The sequence below is a fragment of the Aquarana catesbeiana genome, linkage group LG01, assembly GCF_042186555.1.
Source record: "Aquarana catesbeiana isolate 2022-GZ linkage group LG01, ASM4218655v1, whole genome shotgun sequence".
In the NCBI taxonomy this organism is placed as follows: Eukaryota; Metazoa; Chordata; class Amphibia; order Anura; family Ranidae; genus Aquarana; species Aquarana catesbeiana.
The window spans coordinates 929,839,096-929,858,896 of NC_133324.1; the positions used below are offsets into that span (position 1 = coordinate 929,839,096).

Consider the following 19,801-nt stretch of genomic DNA (forward strand, 5'->3'; position numbering starts at 1 on the left):
CCACCCCCTTCTCCCAGCACCAACCACACATCTTTCTTCTCCCAATACCCACCGCACCCACCCACCACACAAACCCTTCTTCTCTCAGCACCCATTACATTTACCCCCTTCTTCTAACACCCACGGCACCCACCCCCCCTCTTCCAGCACCCACCACACCCACCCTTATTCTCCCAACACCCTCTGCACCCACCCACCTTCTCCCAGCACCCACTGCACCCACCCCCTTCTGCCAACACCCACCGCACCCACCCCCCTTCTCCCAACACCCACCGCACCCACCCCCCTTCACCCAACACCCACCGCACCCACCCCACTTTTATCAGCACCCACTGCACCCACCCCTAATCATAGCACCCACCTTACCCACCCCCCTTCTCCTAGCACCCACCACACATCTTTCTTCTCCCAATACCCATCGCACCCACCCACCACACAAACCCTTCTTCTCTCAGCACCCATCACATTCACCCCCTTCTTCCAATACCCATGGCACCCACCCCCCTTCTCCCAGCACCCAGCACACCCAACCCCCTTCTCCCAACACCCACCACACCCACCCCCTTCTCCCAGCACCCACTGCACCCACCCACCTTCTCCCAGCACCCACTGCACACACCCCCCTTCTCCCAACACCCACCGCACCCACCCCCCTTCTCCCAACACCCACCGCACCCACCCCCCTTTTCTCAGCACCCACTGCACCCACCCCTAATCATAGCACCCACCTTACCCACCCTCCTTGTCCCGGCACCCACCACACACACACACCCATTCTCTGAGCACCCATCCCCCTTCTCACAACACCCACTCCCGTTCTCCCAGCACCCACTGCACCCACCCCACCTTCTCCCAGCACCCACGACTACTCCCAGGACACACCACATCCACCCCTCCTTCTCTCAGCACCTACCACACCTACCCCTCCCCAACTGCCCCCTTCCCTCGTGTCAGCACACAACACAACATGAATGCCCCTTCTCTCAGTTCCCAACGCACCTGTGTGCCCACAGCTGAAGACATTAACATTATCGTAATGTGACCATATTAGGTCAGTGATGTCACAAATATCCTTGTCACCTCATTGGGCCAGCAGGGATGAAATCATGTAATGGCTAGCCCCTCGTAGAGTACTGACCATGCTGCCTTGATTAAGGCATGCGTTATGTTAAATCAATGACTTGTATTGTTATGGTTAATACTACCAGCTGTTACAGAGAGAGTTAACTGGAGGGGCAAAATTGTGCTATGGGGCCCCCTGATTCACAGTTGCACCCCTGTTTTAACCTCTTTCTACATTATCTAAAATTTAAAACGTTTGGGCCCAACCTGTGACACGAGGGCCACATGAGAACCTTTGGTGTTTGCACTGTGGCCCTCAGATCCAGCAATGGGAGATCTGATTTGTAATGGGTCAATAATAGCTGTGATCTCTAGCAATTTCGTGTAACATGTCCCCGGTCTCTAATGGCTTGACTCCAATCTCCAACAACTTCTGTAGCACATTCTTTGACCATCTCCCTTTGTAAGCCTTTGACAGTCTCTCTGTTTGCAGCCCTTTGGTTATATCAAGGGCCACTTCCGAGGCCCCATATACCTTGTAAGTTGAAAACCATTGATTTTGATGAAAACACTATACACCCCCTGGAGCACTCACCTTTACATTGTCCAACACCACCAGAGGTCCATTCACACCACACACTGTCCGATAACCTACGGGAGAGAAAAAAGCAAAATATTGGTCTTGGTTTGGGACTTTTGCAGAATGATCCGGAACATCTTCATGCAACCTGCCTAATTCATCACTCTTCTCAGTGGGAAGCCTCTTTATTTTCGCCCGTGGCCCCATTTGGGAGGTTTTAACTCACTTCCTGTTTTACAAAGACAGGAAGTCAGGAGAAATCTCTCTAACACGGGCACAGACAGCAATCAGAGGGTTAACATTAGAGATTTTTTACTAACTTCACTAGCTGCATGCTTGTTCCAGTTTCTCTAAAGCAGCCTTTTTCAACCAGGGTTCCTCCAGAGCAGGGATCTCCAAATTACGGCCCTCCAGCTGTTGAGGAACTACACATCCCATGAGGCATTTCAAAACCCTGACATTCACAGACATGACTAGGCATGATGGGAATTGTAGGTCCTGAACAACTGGAGGGTCGTAGATTGGAGACCCCTGCTCCAGAGGTTTCTAGGGGTTGCTTGAGCAATGAGGAATGTCTGCCTCTCAGACTACTGACTTTTTTTTAACTTTCTGTAAGGAGGGCATTCTTCCTACTAACATAAGAGGTACTTTACTGACCACCAACGCATAGAGGCACTTTTCCACTGATCAATCTGGTTTATGTTGTTTTTACAGGGAAGGGTGGTGTCAGGGTTATTGGGAGAATTACCGTAGTTGTAACATTACCCCCAAAGGAGCTACTAGATAGGATGGCTCTTCTGTGCTTTGCCTCGATCTTCTCAAGAACCTCAGCCCCTCTGACACACCAGGTTGAGTGTACAAACTTACAATATCACAGGAAATCACTGAAAGTAATACTTGGTACCCAATAGAAAACCGGAACCAAACCAGGTACTAAAGGCAAACCTAATATATTATCACCCAATATGGTTGGTAACTAGGCAAGCATAAAATGTAATAACAATGGTAATAACACAATTTAGCGTACAAAGTGATTAGGCATACAATGACATTTGGGGCCTAAACTAGCATAAACAATTCCTCAAGTGCAGCAGAGAACAGTAGTAAACTTTAATCTACTGTGTGCTGGAACTATACTGTAAGCACAAATTAATGGCAGTGATGCTAGTCCTAGACACACAGGGTATGCACTGTCCAAAAGAAAAGGAGGATGGTAGCAGAGGGGGCAGGGGAGCAAAGAGGGGTTGCAGAATAATTATTCCGGAAGGGGCAGTCTTTTGAGATGTCCTTCTGCCGGCTATCATTGGGGACCCCCCACAAGTGTGTTGTTGCACTTAATGACAGTCCCAGTTAACCTGCATGCAGTATAGGTACAGTAAAGTCTCGGCACAGGTGCAAGGTAGACGTTGTTCAGAAATGGTAAAGATTTTATATAATGAGGTATAGGTGCAGTCTAGGTTTGGAATAAGTGTGGTATAGAGTGCAGAATGGATTGGGAACACTTGGTGTCCTGCTCTGAGTAACTCGGTCCCCGCTAGCAGTATTAGCAGTGGTCGAATAACCCTCTCACCAGTCCCCGGGATGCTGCAGTAGATGGGGTACCCACCCAAAAGCCTCTGCTGATCAGTGGTGGGAAGCAGAGGGTGAGTGGATGCTCCAGTCTCCCTGTGGCAGCGGTGCATATTCTGTGACATGGACAGTGCTGCGCTGCCCCAGGTGTCCTCTCTCCTAGTTTTAGGCTCATATCTCAACTGGTATGGTCTCTCGTTGGCAGGCGAATATTCAGACACAGGTGCTCTCTCTCTAACTCCCTCAGTGCCAAGAGGAAGGACTTTCCTGGGGCATTTTAATAAAAATCCTCTCTCCACTCCTCCTACTGCACAGTGCCTACTGGGATCTGTAGTGTAACCATCATAGTGTAGCCATTATTGGCCCCTTAGTTCCAGTGAAGGGAACTCTTAAGGCGTCCGCATACCAAGACATTTTGGTCAATTTCATGCTCCCAACTTTGTGGGAACAGTTTGGGGATGGCCCCTTCCTGTTCCAACATGACTGCACACCAGTACACAAAGCAAGGTCCATAAAGACATTGATGAGGGAGTTTGGGGTGAAGGAACTTGACTGGCCTGCACAGAGTCCTGACTCAACCTGAGAGAACACCTTTGGGATGATTTAGAGCAGAGACTGCTTTAATCAATGCCTGACCTCACAAATGCACTTCTGGAAGAATGGTCAGACATTCCCATAGACACAATCCTAAACCTCGTGGACGGCCTTCCCAGAAGAGTTAAAGCTGTTATAGCTGCAAAGGGTGGGCCAACTCAATATTGAACCCTACAAACTAAGACTGGGATGCCATTAAAGTTCATGTGCGTTGTGTCCCAATACTTTTGGTAGTAGAGTGTATTAGGGTGACAGGGGTTGTCAGTATAATGCCGCGTACACACGACTGGACTTTCTGGAAAACTAGGCCCGACGTTCTTCCCGCCGGATTTCCGGCGGTCTACCGCCGGACTTTCTGAACGGACGGACTTGCCTACACACGACTGGACTTTCCGGGAGACTAGGTCCGCCGGTCTTCCCGACGGACTTTCAGAATGAACGGACTTGCCCACACACGGACAAGTCCGTTCATTTGAAACGTGACTCGGGTACGACGGGACTAGAAAAGGAAGTCAATCTTGCCGCTTTTAACGGCGAGATTGACACCTTGCGAGCCCCGTCGCAGAGCATACCAGGCCCTTAGGTCTGGTATGGATTTTAAGGGAAAACCCCTACGCCGAAAAAACGGCGTGGGGTTCCCCCCAAAATCCATACCAGACCCCGATCCGAGCACGCAGCCAGGCCGGTCAGGAAAGGAGGTGGGGATGAGAGAGCACCCCCCTCCTGAACCGTACCAGGCCGCATGCCCTCAACATGTAGGCCCCCCCACCCCAAAGCACCTTGTCACCATGTTGATGAGGACAAGGGCCTCTTCCCAACAACCCTGGCCGTTGGTTGTTGGGGTCTGCGGGCGGGGGGCTTATCAGAATCTGGGAGCCCCCTTTAATAAGAGGGCCCCCAGATCCTGGCCCCCCCACCCTATATCAATGAGTATGGGGTACATGGTACCCCTACCCATTCACCTAGGGAAAAAGTGTCAATAAAAAAACACACTACACAGGTTTTTAAAGTAATTTATTAGACAGCTCCGGGGGTCTTCTTCTGGCTCCGGGGGTCTTCTTCCGACTTCGGGGGTCTTCTTCCAACTTCGGGGTCTTCTTCCAACTTCGGGGGTCTCTCCGGTTCTTCTCCGCTGTCTCCGGCCTCTTTGCCCATTGTTCAACCTCTTCTCCGCGCTCTCCGGGTCTTCTGCCGGGCTCCTCCGCTATCTTCTGCTCTTTTGCCACTCTTTTGCTAGCGGTGGCCCGGACTTCCGCCTTCTTGTCTTCTCCCCTCTTCTCTTCTTCCGATGTTGACACAACGCTCTCTCCGGCTGGAATGCTCTCTGAGCGCTCCGATGTGACTTTTATAGGCGGTGACCCTGCCTATATAAGTCACATCAGAAGAGAAGAGGGGAGAAGACAAGAAGGCAGAAGGCAGAAGTCCGGGCCACCGCTAGCAAAAGAGCGGCAAAAGAGCAGAAGATAGCGGAGGAGCCCGGCAGAAGCCCCGGAGAGCGCAGAGAAAAGATCGAACAACGGGAGAAGAGGCCGGAGACACCGGAGAAGAACCGGAGAGTCCCCCGAAGTCGGAAGAAGACCCCCGAAGTCGGAAGAAGACCCCCATAGCCAGAAGAAGACCCCAGTAGCTGTCTAATAAATTACTTTAAAAACCTGTGTAGTGTGTTTGGTGTGTTACCATGTACCCCATACTCATTGACATAGGGTGGGGGGGCCGGGATCTGGGGGCCCTCTTATTAAAGGGGGCTCCCGGGTTCTGATAAGCCCCCCCGCCTGCAGACCCCGACAACCAACGGCCAGGGTTGTCGGGAAGAGGCCCTTGTCCTCATCAACATGGGGACAAGGTGCTTTGGGGTGGGGGGGCCCACAGGGCGCCCCCTCCCCCACAGCACCCACCCCCCTATGTTGAGGGCATGCGGCCTGGTACGGACCAAGTCTGCTGTAAAGTCCGCTCGTGTGTATGCGGCATTAGAGTTAGTGTTGTGCCGTGTACGCACGACCGGACTTTACGGCATACTTGGTTCGGCGGACTTTTCGACGGACTTTACAACGGACTTTCCGAATAAACAGACTTGCCTACACACGATCAACCAAAGTCCGACGGATTCGTACATGATGATGTACAACCGGACTAAAACAAGGAAGTTCATAGCCAGTAGCCAATAGCTGCCCTAGCGTCGGTTTTTGTCCGTCAGACTAGCATACAGACGAGCGGAATTTTCGACCGAGTCTGTCGAAAAGATTTGAAACATGTTTCATTTCTAGGTCCATCGAACTTTTGGGGAAAAAAGTCCACTGGAGCCCACACACGATCGAATTGTCCGACGGACTCCGGTCCGCCGAACTAAGTATGCCGTAAAGTCCGCTCGTGTGTACGCGGCATTAGGGTTACAGGGTAGGTTAGTGTAAATATTAGCGTTACAGTGAGGGTTGGTATTAGGGTTAAAGGTAGGATTTGTATGAGATATGGGTTACAGGGAGGGTTAATAGATGATAACATAAAAAATATTAGGCAATAATTCAGCCATATAAGTAAATTGACACCCCTCCGCATCAAACACAAAGCATTAAAAATTAAAATTAAAAATGTCCAACCCCCCCCCCCCAAAAAAAAAATTAATAAATCAATATCTGTCAATGGTGTTGGAACATTTTAAACAGTAAATTCTGATTTCCTAGAATGGCAGCGTTCGACTATTTTGTTATTCTTACATTTCTCCGTAAATGTTGCAGACAAATAGACAATTTTCAAAGTTTAAAAGTGCATTAAGGAAAGTTTCGCTTCATTGCTGAGCCCCTGACAAGGACGCTTTTTATTTCCAAAGGAGATCCAGCATGAGCGTGAAATTCTGAAACAGATCAAAACCAGAGAATCCTAAGCCCGGAAAACTCAAATTTCAGTAATTGAGGGGTTCAGCAGAGCAATAAACAAAAAAAAAAATATAAGAAAAAAAAAAAAACTTTCCTCTGTAAAATAGGCTTTGTGGGTGGGCTGCATTTTTCGAGGAGGAAAAAGGGAAAAGCTGTTGTGAGTGATTGCCAATTTTGTAAAAGAAAAAAAAAAATCAAGTCTTTCAGGCTGACCCCCATGCACACACCCACCCAAATTTCACAGTTGCTGTCACAAGTAATCACCATTAGGCCGAGGAATAATGCGTTATTAACTCTCGTCTGGGCGGACAGGAGGGGATCTGACAAAAGAGGAACTAGGTTCGACTTTGTACAGCCACTAATTGTCTTTTTTCTCTGGACATCTGTGCGGCGGTGGGCGATTTCCCTCCCTCCGGGCGAGGAGAGACACATATTTCTGTCCCCATGAAAGGAGGTTAAATGTAAAATACATAATACCAGCTTATTTATTAAGAAGGAGTCCAGGATTTCATAAAGAGACTGTACTGCAGTTTACATTTGAAAAAATTCTGAAGCCTAAAAACCGCCGCCATAAAATGCCTGCTATTGCCTTAAATAGCACGATAAGCGGAAAATGGTATTAAATACTTACTGTAATTTTCCTTACCTGGTACCAATCCATGGGAGCATACATGTGGTAGTATGCTGCCATTTTGGCACCAGAAAAACGGAAAATTAAATAAATTACCTACCGCAATTTTCCTTCCCTAGCGCCAATCCACAGGGGCATACATGTGGTAGTATGCTGCCATGTTGGCACCAGGAAAACGGAAAATTAAATCAAATACTTACCGCAATTTTCCTTTCCTAGCACCAATCCACAGGATTGGTAATATGCTGCCATGTTGGCACCAGGAAAACGTAAAATTAAATCAAATACTTACCGCAATTTTTCTTTCCAAGCGCCAATCCACAGGGGCATACATGTGGTAGTATGCTGCCATGTTGGCACCAGGAAAACGGAAAATTAAATAAATTACCTACCGCAATTTTCCTTTCCTAGTGCCAATCCACAGGGGCATACATGTGGTAGTATGCTGCCACGTTGGCACCAGGAAAACGTGAAATTAAATCAAATACTTACCGCAATTTTCCTTTCCTAGCGCCAATCCACAGGGGCATACATGTGGTAGTATGCTGCCATGTTGGCACCAGGAAAACGGAAAATTAAATAAATTACCTACCGCAATTTTGCTTTCCTAGCGCCAATCCACAGTTGCATACGTGTGGTAGTATGCTGCCATGTTGGCACCAGGAAAACGTAAAATTAAATCAAATACTTACCGCAATTTTCCTTTCCTAGCACCAATCCACAGGGGCATACATGTGGTAGTATGTTGCCATGTTGGCACCAGGAAAACGTAAAATTAAATCAAATACTTACCGCAATTTTCCTTTCCTAGCGCCAATCCACAGGGGCATACATGTGGTAGTATGCTGCCATGTTGGCACCAGGAAAACGGAAAATTAAATAAATTACCTACCGCAATTTTGCTTTCCTAGCGACAATCCACAGTTGCATACGTGTGGTAGTATGCTGCCATGTTGGCACCAGGAAAACGTAAAATTAAATCAAATACTTACCGCAATTTTCCTTTCCTAGCGCCAATCCACAGGAACATACATGTGGCAGTATGCTGCCATGTTGGCACCAGGAAAACGGAAAATTAAATAAATTACCTACCGCAATTTTTCTTTCCTAGCGCCAATCCACAGGGGCATACGTGTGGTAGTATGCTGCCATGTTGGCACCAGGAAAACGTAAAATTAAATCAAATACTTACCGCAATTTTCCTTTCCTAGCGCCAATCCACAGGGGCATACATGTGGTAGTATGCTGCCATGTTGGCACCAGGAAAACGGAAAATTAAATAAATTACGTACCGCAATTTTGCTTTCCTAGCGCCAATCCACAGTTGCATACGTGTGGTAGTATGTTGCCATGTTGGCACCAGGAAAACGTAAAATTAAATCAAATACTTACTGCAATTTTCCTTTCCTAGCGCCAATCCACAGGGGCATACATGTGGCAGTATGCTGCCATGTTGGCATCAGGAAAATTATATAAAATACTTACCATAATTTTCCTTACCTGGGGCTAATCCACGGAAACATACATGTGGTAGTATGCTGCCATGTTGGCACCAGGAAAATGGAAAATTAGGTAACCAACAGTGTTACCCACCGAAATTCGGCTGGTTCATCAGCAACTGGTCAAGATTTGTACAGTGTATCGCCAGCTTTACTGGGACTAATTTTTCGTGACTTTGGTTAAGCTCTTCCTTCTGTCCAAGGACAGTGCCCTAACTGGTCCATAATGTTATCTCATTGCAGAATGAGTAGGTCTTTGGCTGGGTTCACACATATGCGAATTGGATGGCATCCAATTCGCATGACACGCGAGTGTGACCGGCTCTCAATGGACCCGGTTCACACAGGCCTGGGCTGCAGTCCGCACTCAGAAAGGTCCTGTGAGTGCTTGGTTCCGATTCAGGTGTCGATTCAGGCTAAAATTTGTACCTGATTCGCACCTGAACCGGTGAACAGGCACACACCGGACCCCGGGCACGAGGCCGCTGCCGCATATGTGTGAAACCAGCCTTATGCCGTGTACACATGAGCGGAATATCCGTCAGAAAAAGTCAGATGGGAGCCTTTCATCGTATATTCCGACCATGTGTATGCCTCATCGGACTTCTTCCATCAAAAATTCATACGGACTTAGATAAAGAACATGTTCTAAATTTTTCAGACGGAACTAATTACTATCGGGAAACCCGCTCGTCTGTATGCTGTTCCGACATACCAAAAACAACGCATGCTCTGAAGCAAGTACGAGACGGAAGCTATCGGCTACTTTTCTAGTCCTGTCGTACATGTTGTACGTCACCGCGTTCTGGACGGTCGGATTTTGGTGTAACCGTGTGTATGCAAGACAACTTGAGCGGAATTCCATCGGAACTCCGTCGGAAAAACCTTCAGAGTTTATTCCGACGGCAAAACCGGTCGTTTGTATAGGGCGTTAGAGTCAAGGAACGTCAGGTAATAAAGTGAAACGTAATCAGAGAGGAGCACTATTAAAGTTACTAGAAGCCATCTTATGGTGTTAAAAATGGAGTACAGGTTAATTTATACTGGCTTGTACCACATTGATAATTCTTTGTACAATCGCTTATTATGTCTTTTCTTAAACTTAAATTTGACAAAAAAAAAAAGGAGTACAGGCTCTCGTTTACAGCAATCTTAAGAGGCCGCTGCAGGGAAATATAAGCAGGAGGAGTTTCTAGTCCTCTGCTGCTGGTCACATATTCAAAATAAAAAACTGCCTTTGGAATACATAGTAAAAATGAATAATTAATATAAACTGTTTTAAATTGTCATACAAATATATATTGGAAATCAAATCTTTATTATTTCTTGGCACGGTGTGGCCAGATTTCTGACAGTCACAGGCTGTGTCACGCCCCTCCAGGCTGTGTCTTAGAATAGGAGGAAGGTGAAGCCTACATTAATCTACAAGTAATATCCCACTCCCATTGTGTTTAGCTGGTTAGTTGGCATGGAGGAGGAAGGAGGGAGTGGGCTGTCATTTACCACTGTGTATGCAAAAAAAAAAAAACATTCCAGATTCGTGGACTCCGGGTGTATGAGTAGCCGGTGCTGCAATGACGTCACGCATGCGTGTGGGAGCCCTCGGCTCTGGCACGGTGCTCTGAAGGCTCAGAGCGCATGCGCCAATGATGTCAAGGCTGCATCCAGTGTGAATATCTCCCAAACCAGGGGATCTCCAAACTTTCTAAACAAAGGGCCAGTGTACTGTGTCAGTGCCGGACTGTGTCAGTGGGAGAAGAAAATGTCCTGCCTTCAGTGGGAGTAAACAATGCCCCATGATTGTTATCAGTGGGAGGAATAGTGCCCCATCATTGGTATCCATGGGAGGAATAGTGACCGATCATTGACGTCCGTAGGAGTAATAGTGCCCCGTCGTTGTTATCAATGGGTGGAACAGTGGCCCATCATTGGTATCAGTGGGAGGAATAGCAGTCCATCACTGGTATCAATGGAAGGAATAGTGCTGCATCATCGATATTAATAGGAGGAATAGTATGCCATCATTGGTTTCAATAGGAGAAATGGTGCACCAACATTGGTATCAATAGGAGGAATAGTGTCCTATCATTGGTATCAATGGGAGGAATAATGTCCCATCATTGGTATCAATGGGAGGAATGGTGCCCCATCATTGGTATCAATGGGAGGAATGGTGCCTTCTAATAGATATCAATGGGAGGAATAGTGTCCCATCATTGGTATCAATGGGAGGAATAGTGTCCCATCATTGCTATCAATGGGAGGAATGGTGCCCCATCGTTGGTATCAATAGGAGGAATAGTGGCCCATCTTTGGTATCCATGGGAGGAATAGTGACAGATCATTGACGTTCGTAGGAGTAATAATGCCCCATCATTGGTATAAATGGGTGGAACAGTGGCCCAACATTGTTATCAGTGGGAGGAATAGCGGCCCATCACTTGTATCAATGGAAGGAATTGTGCTGCATCATTGATATTAATAGGAGGAATAGTATTCCATTATTGGTATTAATAGGAGGAATGGTGCGCCATCATTGGTATCATTAGGAGTAATCGTGTCCCATCATTGGTATCAATGGGAGGAATAGTGTCCCATCATTGGAATCAATGGGAGGAATGGTGCCCCATCATTGGTATCAATGGGAGGAATGGTGCCTCATAATTGATATCAATGGGAGAATTAGTGTCCCATCATTGATATCAATGGGAGATATAGTGTCCCATTATTGGTATCAATGGGAGGAATGGTGCCTCATAATTGGTATCAATGGGAGGAATAGTGTCCCATCATTGGTATCAATGGGAGGAAAAGTGTCCCATCATTGCTATCAATAAGAGGAATGGTGCCCCGTCATTGGTATCAATAGGATGAATAGTGGCCCATCATTGGTATCAGTGGGAGGAATAGTGGCCCATCATTGGTATCCATGGGAGGAATAGTGACTGATCATTGACATCCGTAGGAGTAATAGTGCCCCATCGTTGGTATCAATGGGTGGAACAGTGGCCCATCATAGGTATCAGTGGGAGGAATAGTGGCCCATCACTGGTATCAATGGAAGGAGTAGTGTTGCACTGATATTAATAGGAGGAATAGTATTCCATCATTGGTATCAATGGGAGGAATGTTACCCCATCATTGGTATCAATGGGAGGAATGGTGCCTCATAATTGGTATCAATAGGAGGAATAGTGTCCCATCATTGGTATCAATGGGAGGAATAGTGTCACATCATTTGTATCAGTGGGAGGAATAGTGGCCTGGCCCATCATTGGTATCAATGGGAGGAATGGTGGCCCATTTTTGTTATCAATGGGAGGAAAAGTGGCCCATCATTGATATCAATGGGAGGAATAGTTTCCCATCATTGATATCAACGGAAGGAATAGTTTCCATTATTGAAATCAATTGGAGGAATGGTGCCTCATAATTAGTATCAATGGGAGGAATAGTGTCCCATCATTGGTATCAATGAGAGGAATGGTGCCCCATCATTGGTATCAATGGGAGGAATAATGGCCCATCATTGGTATCAATGGGAGGAATAATGGCCCATCATTGGTATCAATGGGAGCAATGGTGGCCCATCATTGGTATCAATGGGAGGAATAGTGCCCCATCGTTGGTATTCATGGGAGAAATAGTTGCCCCTCTTTGGTATCAATGGGAGGAATGGTGCCCCATTGTTGGTATCCATGGGAGGAATAGTGGCCCATTATTGCTGTCAGTTAGAAGCCAAGTGCCCCATTGTTGGTGTCAGTAGCAGGAACTATGCCCACTGTTGCTGAAAGTGTGGGGAATACTACCCCAAGGGCCAGATACAAGCAACCAAAGTGCCGCATCTGGCCCCCCCAGTTTGGAGACCACTGTCCCTAGTTGTGGCTAGTTTCTAAAAAAAAAAAAAAGAATTGTAAGACTTTGCATGCCTTTTGTTTTGATGCACCTGCAATTTTTCTAGTGGATTTAAACTGAAAATCCAGTTTGGCTTTCAATATACACGAAAAAATTAAAGTGGGCCCAGATTAATGCAGAGTTCCACCCAAAAATGGAACTTCCACTGATCCTGACCCCCCCCCTCCGGTGTCACATTTGCCACCTTTCAGGGGGGAGGGGGGAGAAGATACCTATCCAATACAGGTATTTGCTCCCACTTCTGGTGAAAGATCGCCGCAGTATCCGCAGCGATCTACGCCATGTCTAGCCCCTCCTCCATCCCCCCGCTGTCTTCTGGGAGACACACAGGTCCCAGAAGACAGCAGGGACCAGTCAGAATGCGCAGCGCGACTCGCGCATGCGCAGTAGGGAACCAGGGCTTCACTTCCCGATTCCCTTACTGAAGATGCCGGCGCCTCCACCTGGGCTGAAAAAGGTCCATAAAGAGATGGATGAGTGAGTTTGGGATGGAGGAACTTGACTGGCCTGCACAGAGTCCTGACCTCAATCCAATGGAGACTGCAAGCCAGGCCTTCTCATCCAACATCAGTGCCTGACCTCACAAATGCGCTTCTGGAAGAATGGTCAAACATTCCCATAGAAATCACCACCAAAAGAAGGCTTTTTTGCAGATTTATTAAAAAAGAAAAACTGAAATATCACATGGTCCTAAGTATTCAGACCCTTTGCTCAGTATTTAGTAGAAGCACCCTTTTGGCCACTGCGCTCTTAGGAACCTTAAGTGCAGCAGAATTTTTTTTGTAACCTTGGCCAGATCTGTGCCTTGCCACAATTCTGTCTCTGAGCTCTTCAAGCAGTTCCTTTGACCTCATGATTCTCATTTGCTCTGACATGCACTGTGAGCTGTAAGGTCTTATATAGACAGGTGTGTGGCTTTCCTAATCAAATCCAATCAGTATAATCAAACACAGCTGGACTCAAATGAAGGTGTAGAGCCATCTCAAGGATGATCAGAAGAAATGGACAGCACCTGAGTTAAATATATGAGTGTCACAGCAAAGGGTCTGAATACTTAGGACCATGTGATATTTCAGTTTTTCTTTTTTAATAAATCTGCAAAAATGTCGACAATTCTGTGTTTTACTGTCAATATGGGGTGCTGTGTGTACATTAATGAGGAAAAAAAAGAACCTAAATGATTTTAGCAAAAGGCTGCAATATTACAAAGAGTGAAAAATTTAAGGGGGTCTGAATACTTTCTGTCCCCACTGTATATACTATACGGCCTGCCCTATATACTCTGCTGAAAAACTGGGCCTTAGGTATTGGTGGTGCCAGCACACTGTAACCCCTCACAGTTACTCTTGTAACTTTTATAACTCAGGAATGGGCCCTGCTTAACTATTATTTCAAAAATAGTAATTACATGCCCCTGTTAAACAGGGACAGAAAAATTGGGCCTATGGTTTTGGTGGTGCCAGTTACTCTTGTTGGGCGCAGGAACGGGCCCTGCTGTGAAATATTATATCAAAAATTGTAATTACATGCCCCTGTTAAACAGGGGCAGAAAAATTGGGCCTTGGGTGGTGGTGCCACAACACTGTAACCCCTCACATATACTCTTGTTGAGCGCAGGAACGGGCCCTGCTGTGAAATATTACATCAAAAGTTGTAATTACATGCCCCTGTTAAACAGGGGCAGAAAAATTGGGTCTTGGGTGATGGTGGTGGTGCTCTAAACCAAAAATATTGGTGGAAGCTAGCATCATCAAGATTGAGGAGGAATAGGATTGTCAGCATGGGCAGTCTTCAAGTGATCCCAGATCCATAGTAAATTCAATCAGTTACATCAGCATCAGGTGCTTGATAGCTGCTGATCCAAGACTGATTCATTTTTATGAATGTGAGCATATCAACGGGCCCTGCTTACCTATTATTTCAAAATAATAAATAATCAGAAAAATTGGGCCTTTGGTTTTCGTGGTACCAGTTACTCTTATTGGCCGCAGGAACGGGTCCTGCTGTGTAATATTATATGAAAAATTGTAATTACACGCCCCTGTTAAACCGATGCAGAAAAATTGGGCCTTGGGTGGTGGTGGTGGTGGTGGTGCCACAACACTGTAACCCCGCAGAGATACTCTTGTTAGGCACAGGAACGGGCCCTGCTGTGAAATATTACATCAAAAATGTTAATTACATGCCCCTGTTAAACAGGGGCAGAAAAATTGGGCCTTGGGTGGTGGTGCCCTAAACCAAAAATATTGTTGGAAGTTAGCATTATCAAGATTGAGGAGGAATAGGTTAGTTAGCATAGGCAGTCTTCAAGGGATCCCAGATCCATAGCAAATTCAATCAGTTACATCAGCATCAGGTGCTTGATAGCTGCTGATCCAAGACTGATTCATTTTTATGAATGTGAGCTTATCAACGGAGACTGTGGACAGGAGCACTCTTTGATACGTTACAAACCTTCCAGCAGCACTGAATGTCTGGTCAGTGGTTCATCCTCAAGACCCAGTAACCCAGTGGATGCTCTGTTGGAAATGTTTGCAAGTCTGCTCTTGCCTCTAGATATTCTTGCACCATATAATGCAGATGTTGGCGATGGTTGCTTGAACCGATCAGATCTTGGTGCTGAGGACTGAAAAATTGTTTAAAGGCATCGGTCAGCCGGCCACCTTCTCTTCCTCTGATTGACGAAGCCTCAGCAACACATTGTCCAGCACCAGGAAATGGTAACCTCCCAGGGTCTGGAAATGCGTTACACAAACCTTTCTTCAAGGCCTTCTGAAGATGTTTCATCCTCTGAGCCCTCTGCGAGGGCATGATGAGTTCTGCCACCTTACCCTTGTAACGTGGATCAAGAAGGTTTGCCAGCCAGTAATGATCCCTCTATTTGATACCACAAATTTTAGGTTCGCAGGCTTTACAGAATCAGGGAGGCCATGCAGCATAAGTTTGCAGAGGCAATCGATTCTGAGTCCTCTGGGTCACAAAGGATCACATTATCCGTAACTACTTCCTCCCAGCCACGTACAACTTCATAGGTTTCTGGGGACTGCAAACGATCCCTTGAAGACTGCTGCTGAGTGTTATCCTCTACATCCATGCTGACACAATCCTCCTCCTCCTCTTCTTCCTGTGTGTTTGGCGGGCCCGCAGGAATGCTATCTGGATAAAGGGGACCTTGAGAGGAAAGGAAGTTCTCCTCTTCCTCCCGCTGTTCTACCTCAAGTGCCCTGTCCATGATTCCACAAAGCGTGTGCTCCAGCAGGAAAACTAGAGAGACAGTGTCACTGATGCATGCATTGTCGCTGCTCACTATCCTTGTGGCCTCCTCAAATGGTGACAGGACAGTGCATGCATCCTTAATCAGTGACCCTGTTGTGGTGCCATACTCGCACAGGTACTCATTGATGGCCCTCTGGTGTGTGTGCAGCCACTGCAGCATTGCCAAAGTTGAGTTCCACCTGGTGGGCATGTCACAAATGAGGCGGTTGGTGGGCAGGTTGCATTTCCTTTGAATGTCAGCCAGCCGAGCACTGGCATTGTATGACCGGCGGAAATGACCCACTTGACCCATGCCAAACATGGAACATGGGTCAAGTGTCCCTGTCTGAGGGCAGAGAGAAGGTTGGTGCCATTGTCCCATACAATCATTCCTGGCTGAAGCTGGCGTGGCATCAACCACCTCTGAGACTGCCCCTACAGAGCTGACAGAATCTCTGCCCCAGTGTGGCTCCTGTCCCCTAGGCAGACCAACTCAAGCACCGCATGGCATCTTTTAGCCTGACTGCTTGCGTAGCCCCTTGAATGCTTACGGAGCACCGCTGGTTCAGAGGACAAATCTGCAGAAGAGGCTATAGAGTACTTGGGACACCTATTGCTATACTTTCATTCCTCTCAGTGCAGGTTTTTGAGAGGACTGGGAGTATAGTAGGGTTGGAGATCCCAGATGAGGAGCAAGGAGAAGTCCAACTTTTTCGTTGATGTGGGTCTTTCAAGTGCTGTTGTCAACGGACTGCATGGCAGGTCATCGTATGTCTGGTCAAGCATGTGGTGCCCAAGCGGCTGCTGTCCAAGCTTGATCCGCTTCAGACATAGGTTGCAAACAGCAACGGTGCGATCTGCTACACATGTGTCGAAAAAGGCCCACACCAAGGAACTTTTAAAAGTCAGCGGGGAGTCAGCAAGGCCCTGCACCTGCAGAGCTCTGCAGTGTGATGCAATAGGGTGGCTGCCCTTAAGCTGCCCCCTAGAGGCCACACTGCCTCGTTAGAATTGTGCCTTCTCCTCCTCCTCCTCACTTTCTTCCTCTCTTCTCTCAGGCACCCAAATACAGTCAGTGACCTCATCATCGTCTCCCTCCTTGTCACTGGAGCAAACTCAGCAGTATGCTACAGATGAGGGAACATGACTGCCAGTTTCTTGTCCTTCTGTGGCACCCCCTCTCTCTAGGCTCACGTTACTCCCTTCCTCAACCTGGGAACCAACATCAGAACCTTCATATCGCTGCACATCCTCCAGCAGCATGTACCCGACACTGTGGTCAAATAATTCTGGGGACTCCTCTGTGGATGATGGTGGGGCTGCGAAAGGAGTGACTGTGGACAAGGAGCCGGTGGAATAGGCCGCTTTGGCAGCTGCATTGGAAAGCAAACTACTCTGAGCCTGGGTGACAGAGGATGAGGAGGATAAGGACGGGTTGGTTATCCACTCCACCAACTCTTCTGCATGTTGTGGCTCAATAACATGGCCAGCAGCAGCAAAAAAGGACAAGCTGCCCCACAGCCACCTGCAGAGGATGCACCATGTCCACGACCACCACTGTTGACTGTAGACACAGAGGCTGCTTGCCCTCTTTTAGTGGCATGTGAGCGTCTGCCTCTCCTTGGTGGCTTTCCAGACCTGATGTATTTCTTGTTTTGTATCAACACACTACACTGTATTCTATACTGTGTACACCGCCTGAAGTGTATTAGAAACTATATACCACCAAATGCACTGTATATATGCGCTACACCGAATGCAGAGTATATATATATATATATATATATATATATATATATACTAGGCTGTATATATATATTAATACACCGCCTGAAGTGTATTAGAAACTGTACACACTGTATTAGATACTGTGTACACCGTCTGCACTGTATTAGAAACTGTACACACTGTATTAGATACTGTGTACACCGCCTGCACTGTATTAGAAATACATATACACTGCCTGAAGTGTATTAGAAACAGTACACCACCGAATGCACTGTAGATATAGGCTACACTGGATGCAGAGTATATATCTATATCTATAGATATAGATATAGATATAGATATATATCTATATCTATATATAGATATAGATATATATCTATATCTAGATATATATCTATATATATACGAGACTGTATATACAGTGGGGACGGAAAGTATTCAGACCCCCTTAAATTTTTCACTCTTTGTTATATTGCAGCCATTTGCTAAAATCATTTAAGTTAATTTTTTTTCCTTATTAATGTACACACAGTACCCCATATTGACAGAAAAACACAGCATTGTTGACATTTTTGCAGATTTATTAAAAAAGAAAAACTGAAATATCACATGGTCCTAAGTATTCAGACCCTTTGCTGTGACACCCATATATTTAACTCAGGTGCTGTCCATTTCTTCTGATCATCCTTGAGATGGTTCTACACCAGGGATATGCAATTAGCGGACCTCCAGCTGTTGCAAAACTACAAGTCCCATCATGCCTCTGTCTCTGCGTGTCATGCCTGTGGCTGTCCAGAGTCTTGCTATGCCTCATGGGACTTGTAGTTCTGCAACAGCTGGAGGTCCGCTAATTGCATATCCCTGTTCTAGACCTTCATTTGAGTCCAACTGTGTTTGATTATACTGATTGGACTTGATTAGGAAAGCCACACACCTGTCAATATAAGACCTTACAGCTCACAGTGCCTGTCAGAGCAAATGAGAATCATGAGGTCAAAGGAACTGCCTGAAGAGCTCAGAGACAGAATTGTGGCAAGGCACAGATCTGGCCAAGGTTACAAAAAAATTTCTGCTGCACTTAAGGTTCCTAAGAGCACAGTGGCCTCCATAATCCTTAAACAGAAGATGTTTGGGACGACCAGAACCCCTCCTAGAGCTGGCCGTCTGGCCAAACTGAGCTATCGGGGGAGAAGTCCCTTGGTGAGAGAAGTAAAGAAGAACCCAAAGATCACTGTGGCTGAGCTCCAGAGATGCAGTCGGGAGATTGGAGAAAGTTGTAGAAAGTCAACCATCACTGCAGCCCTCCACCAGTTGGGGGTTTATGGCAGAGTGACCCGACGGAAGCCTCTCCTCAGTGCAAGACACATGAAAGCCCACATGGAGTTTGCTGAAAAACACATGAAGGACTCCAAGATGGTGAGAAATAAGATTCTCTGGTATGATGAGACCAAGATAGAACTTGTTGGCCTTAATTCTAAGCGGTATGTGTGGAGAAAACCAGGCACTGCTCATCACCTGTCCAATACAGTCCCAACAGTGAAGCATGGTGGTGGCAGCATCATGCTGTGGGGGTGTTTTTAGCTGCAGGGACAGGACGACTGGTTGCAATCGAGGGAAAGATGAATGCGGCCAAGTACAGGAATATCCTGGATTAAAACCTTCTCAAGAGTGCTCAGGACCTCAGACTGGGCCGAAGGTTTACCTTCCAACAAGACAATGACCCTAAGCACACAGCTAAAATAACAAAGGAGTGGCTTCACAACAACAACGTGACTGTTCTTGGATGGCCCAGCCAGAGCCCTGACTTAAACCCAATTGAGCATCTCTGGAGAGATCTAAAAATGTCTGTCCACCAACGTTTACCATCCAACCTGACAGAACTGGAGAGGATCTGCAAGGAGGAATGGCAGAGGATCCCCAAACCCATGTGTGAAAAACTTGTTGCATCTTTCCCAAAAAGACTCATGGCTGTATTAGATCAAAAGGGTGCTTCTACTAAATACCGAGCAAAGGGTCTGAATACTTAGGACCATGTGATATTTCAGTTTTTCTTTTTTTTTATAAATGTGCAAAAATGTCAACAATTCTGTGTTTTCTG

At 46.7% G+C, this 19,801-nt stretch overlaps 1 protein-coding gene across 1 annotated transcript in view; it reads right to left on the reverse strand.

Annotated features, from left to right (window-relative positions):
• ATP6V1B1 (ATPase H+ transporting V1 subunit B1) overlaps window positions 1–19,801 on the reverse strand; it is a 145,191-nt gene that overhangs the window by 95,360 nt on the left and 30,030 nt on the right. The window contains exon 2 of the mRNA XM_073611041.1: window positions 1,658–1,713. Within this exon, the coding sequence (XP_073467142.1) occupies window positions 1,658–1,713 (56 nt within the window). The remainder of the gene's footprint in view (window positions 1–1,657; window positions 1,714–19,801) is intronic.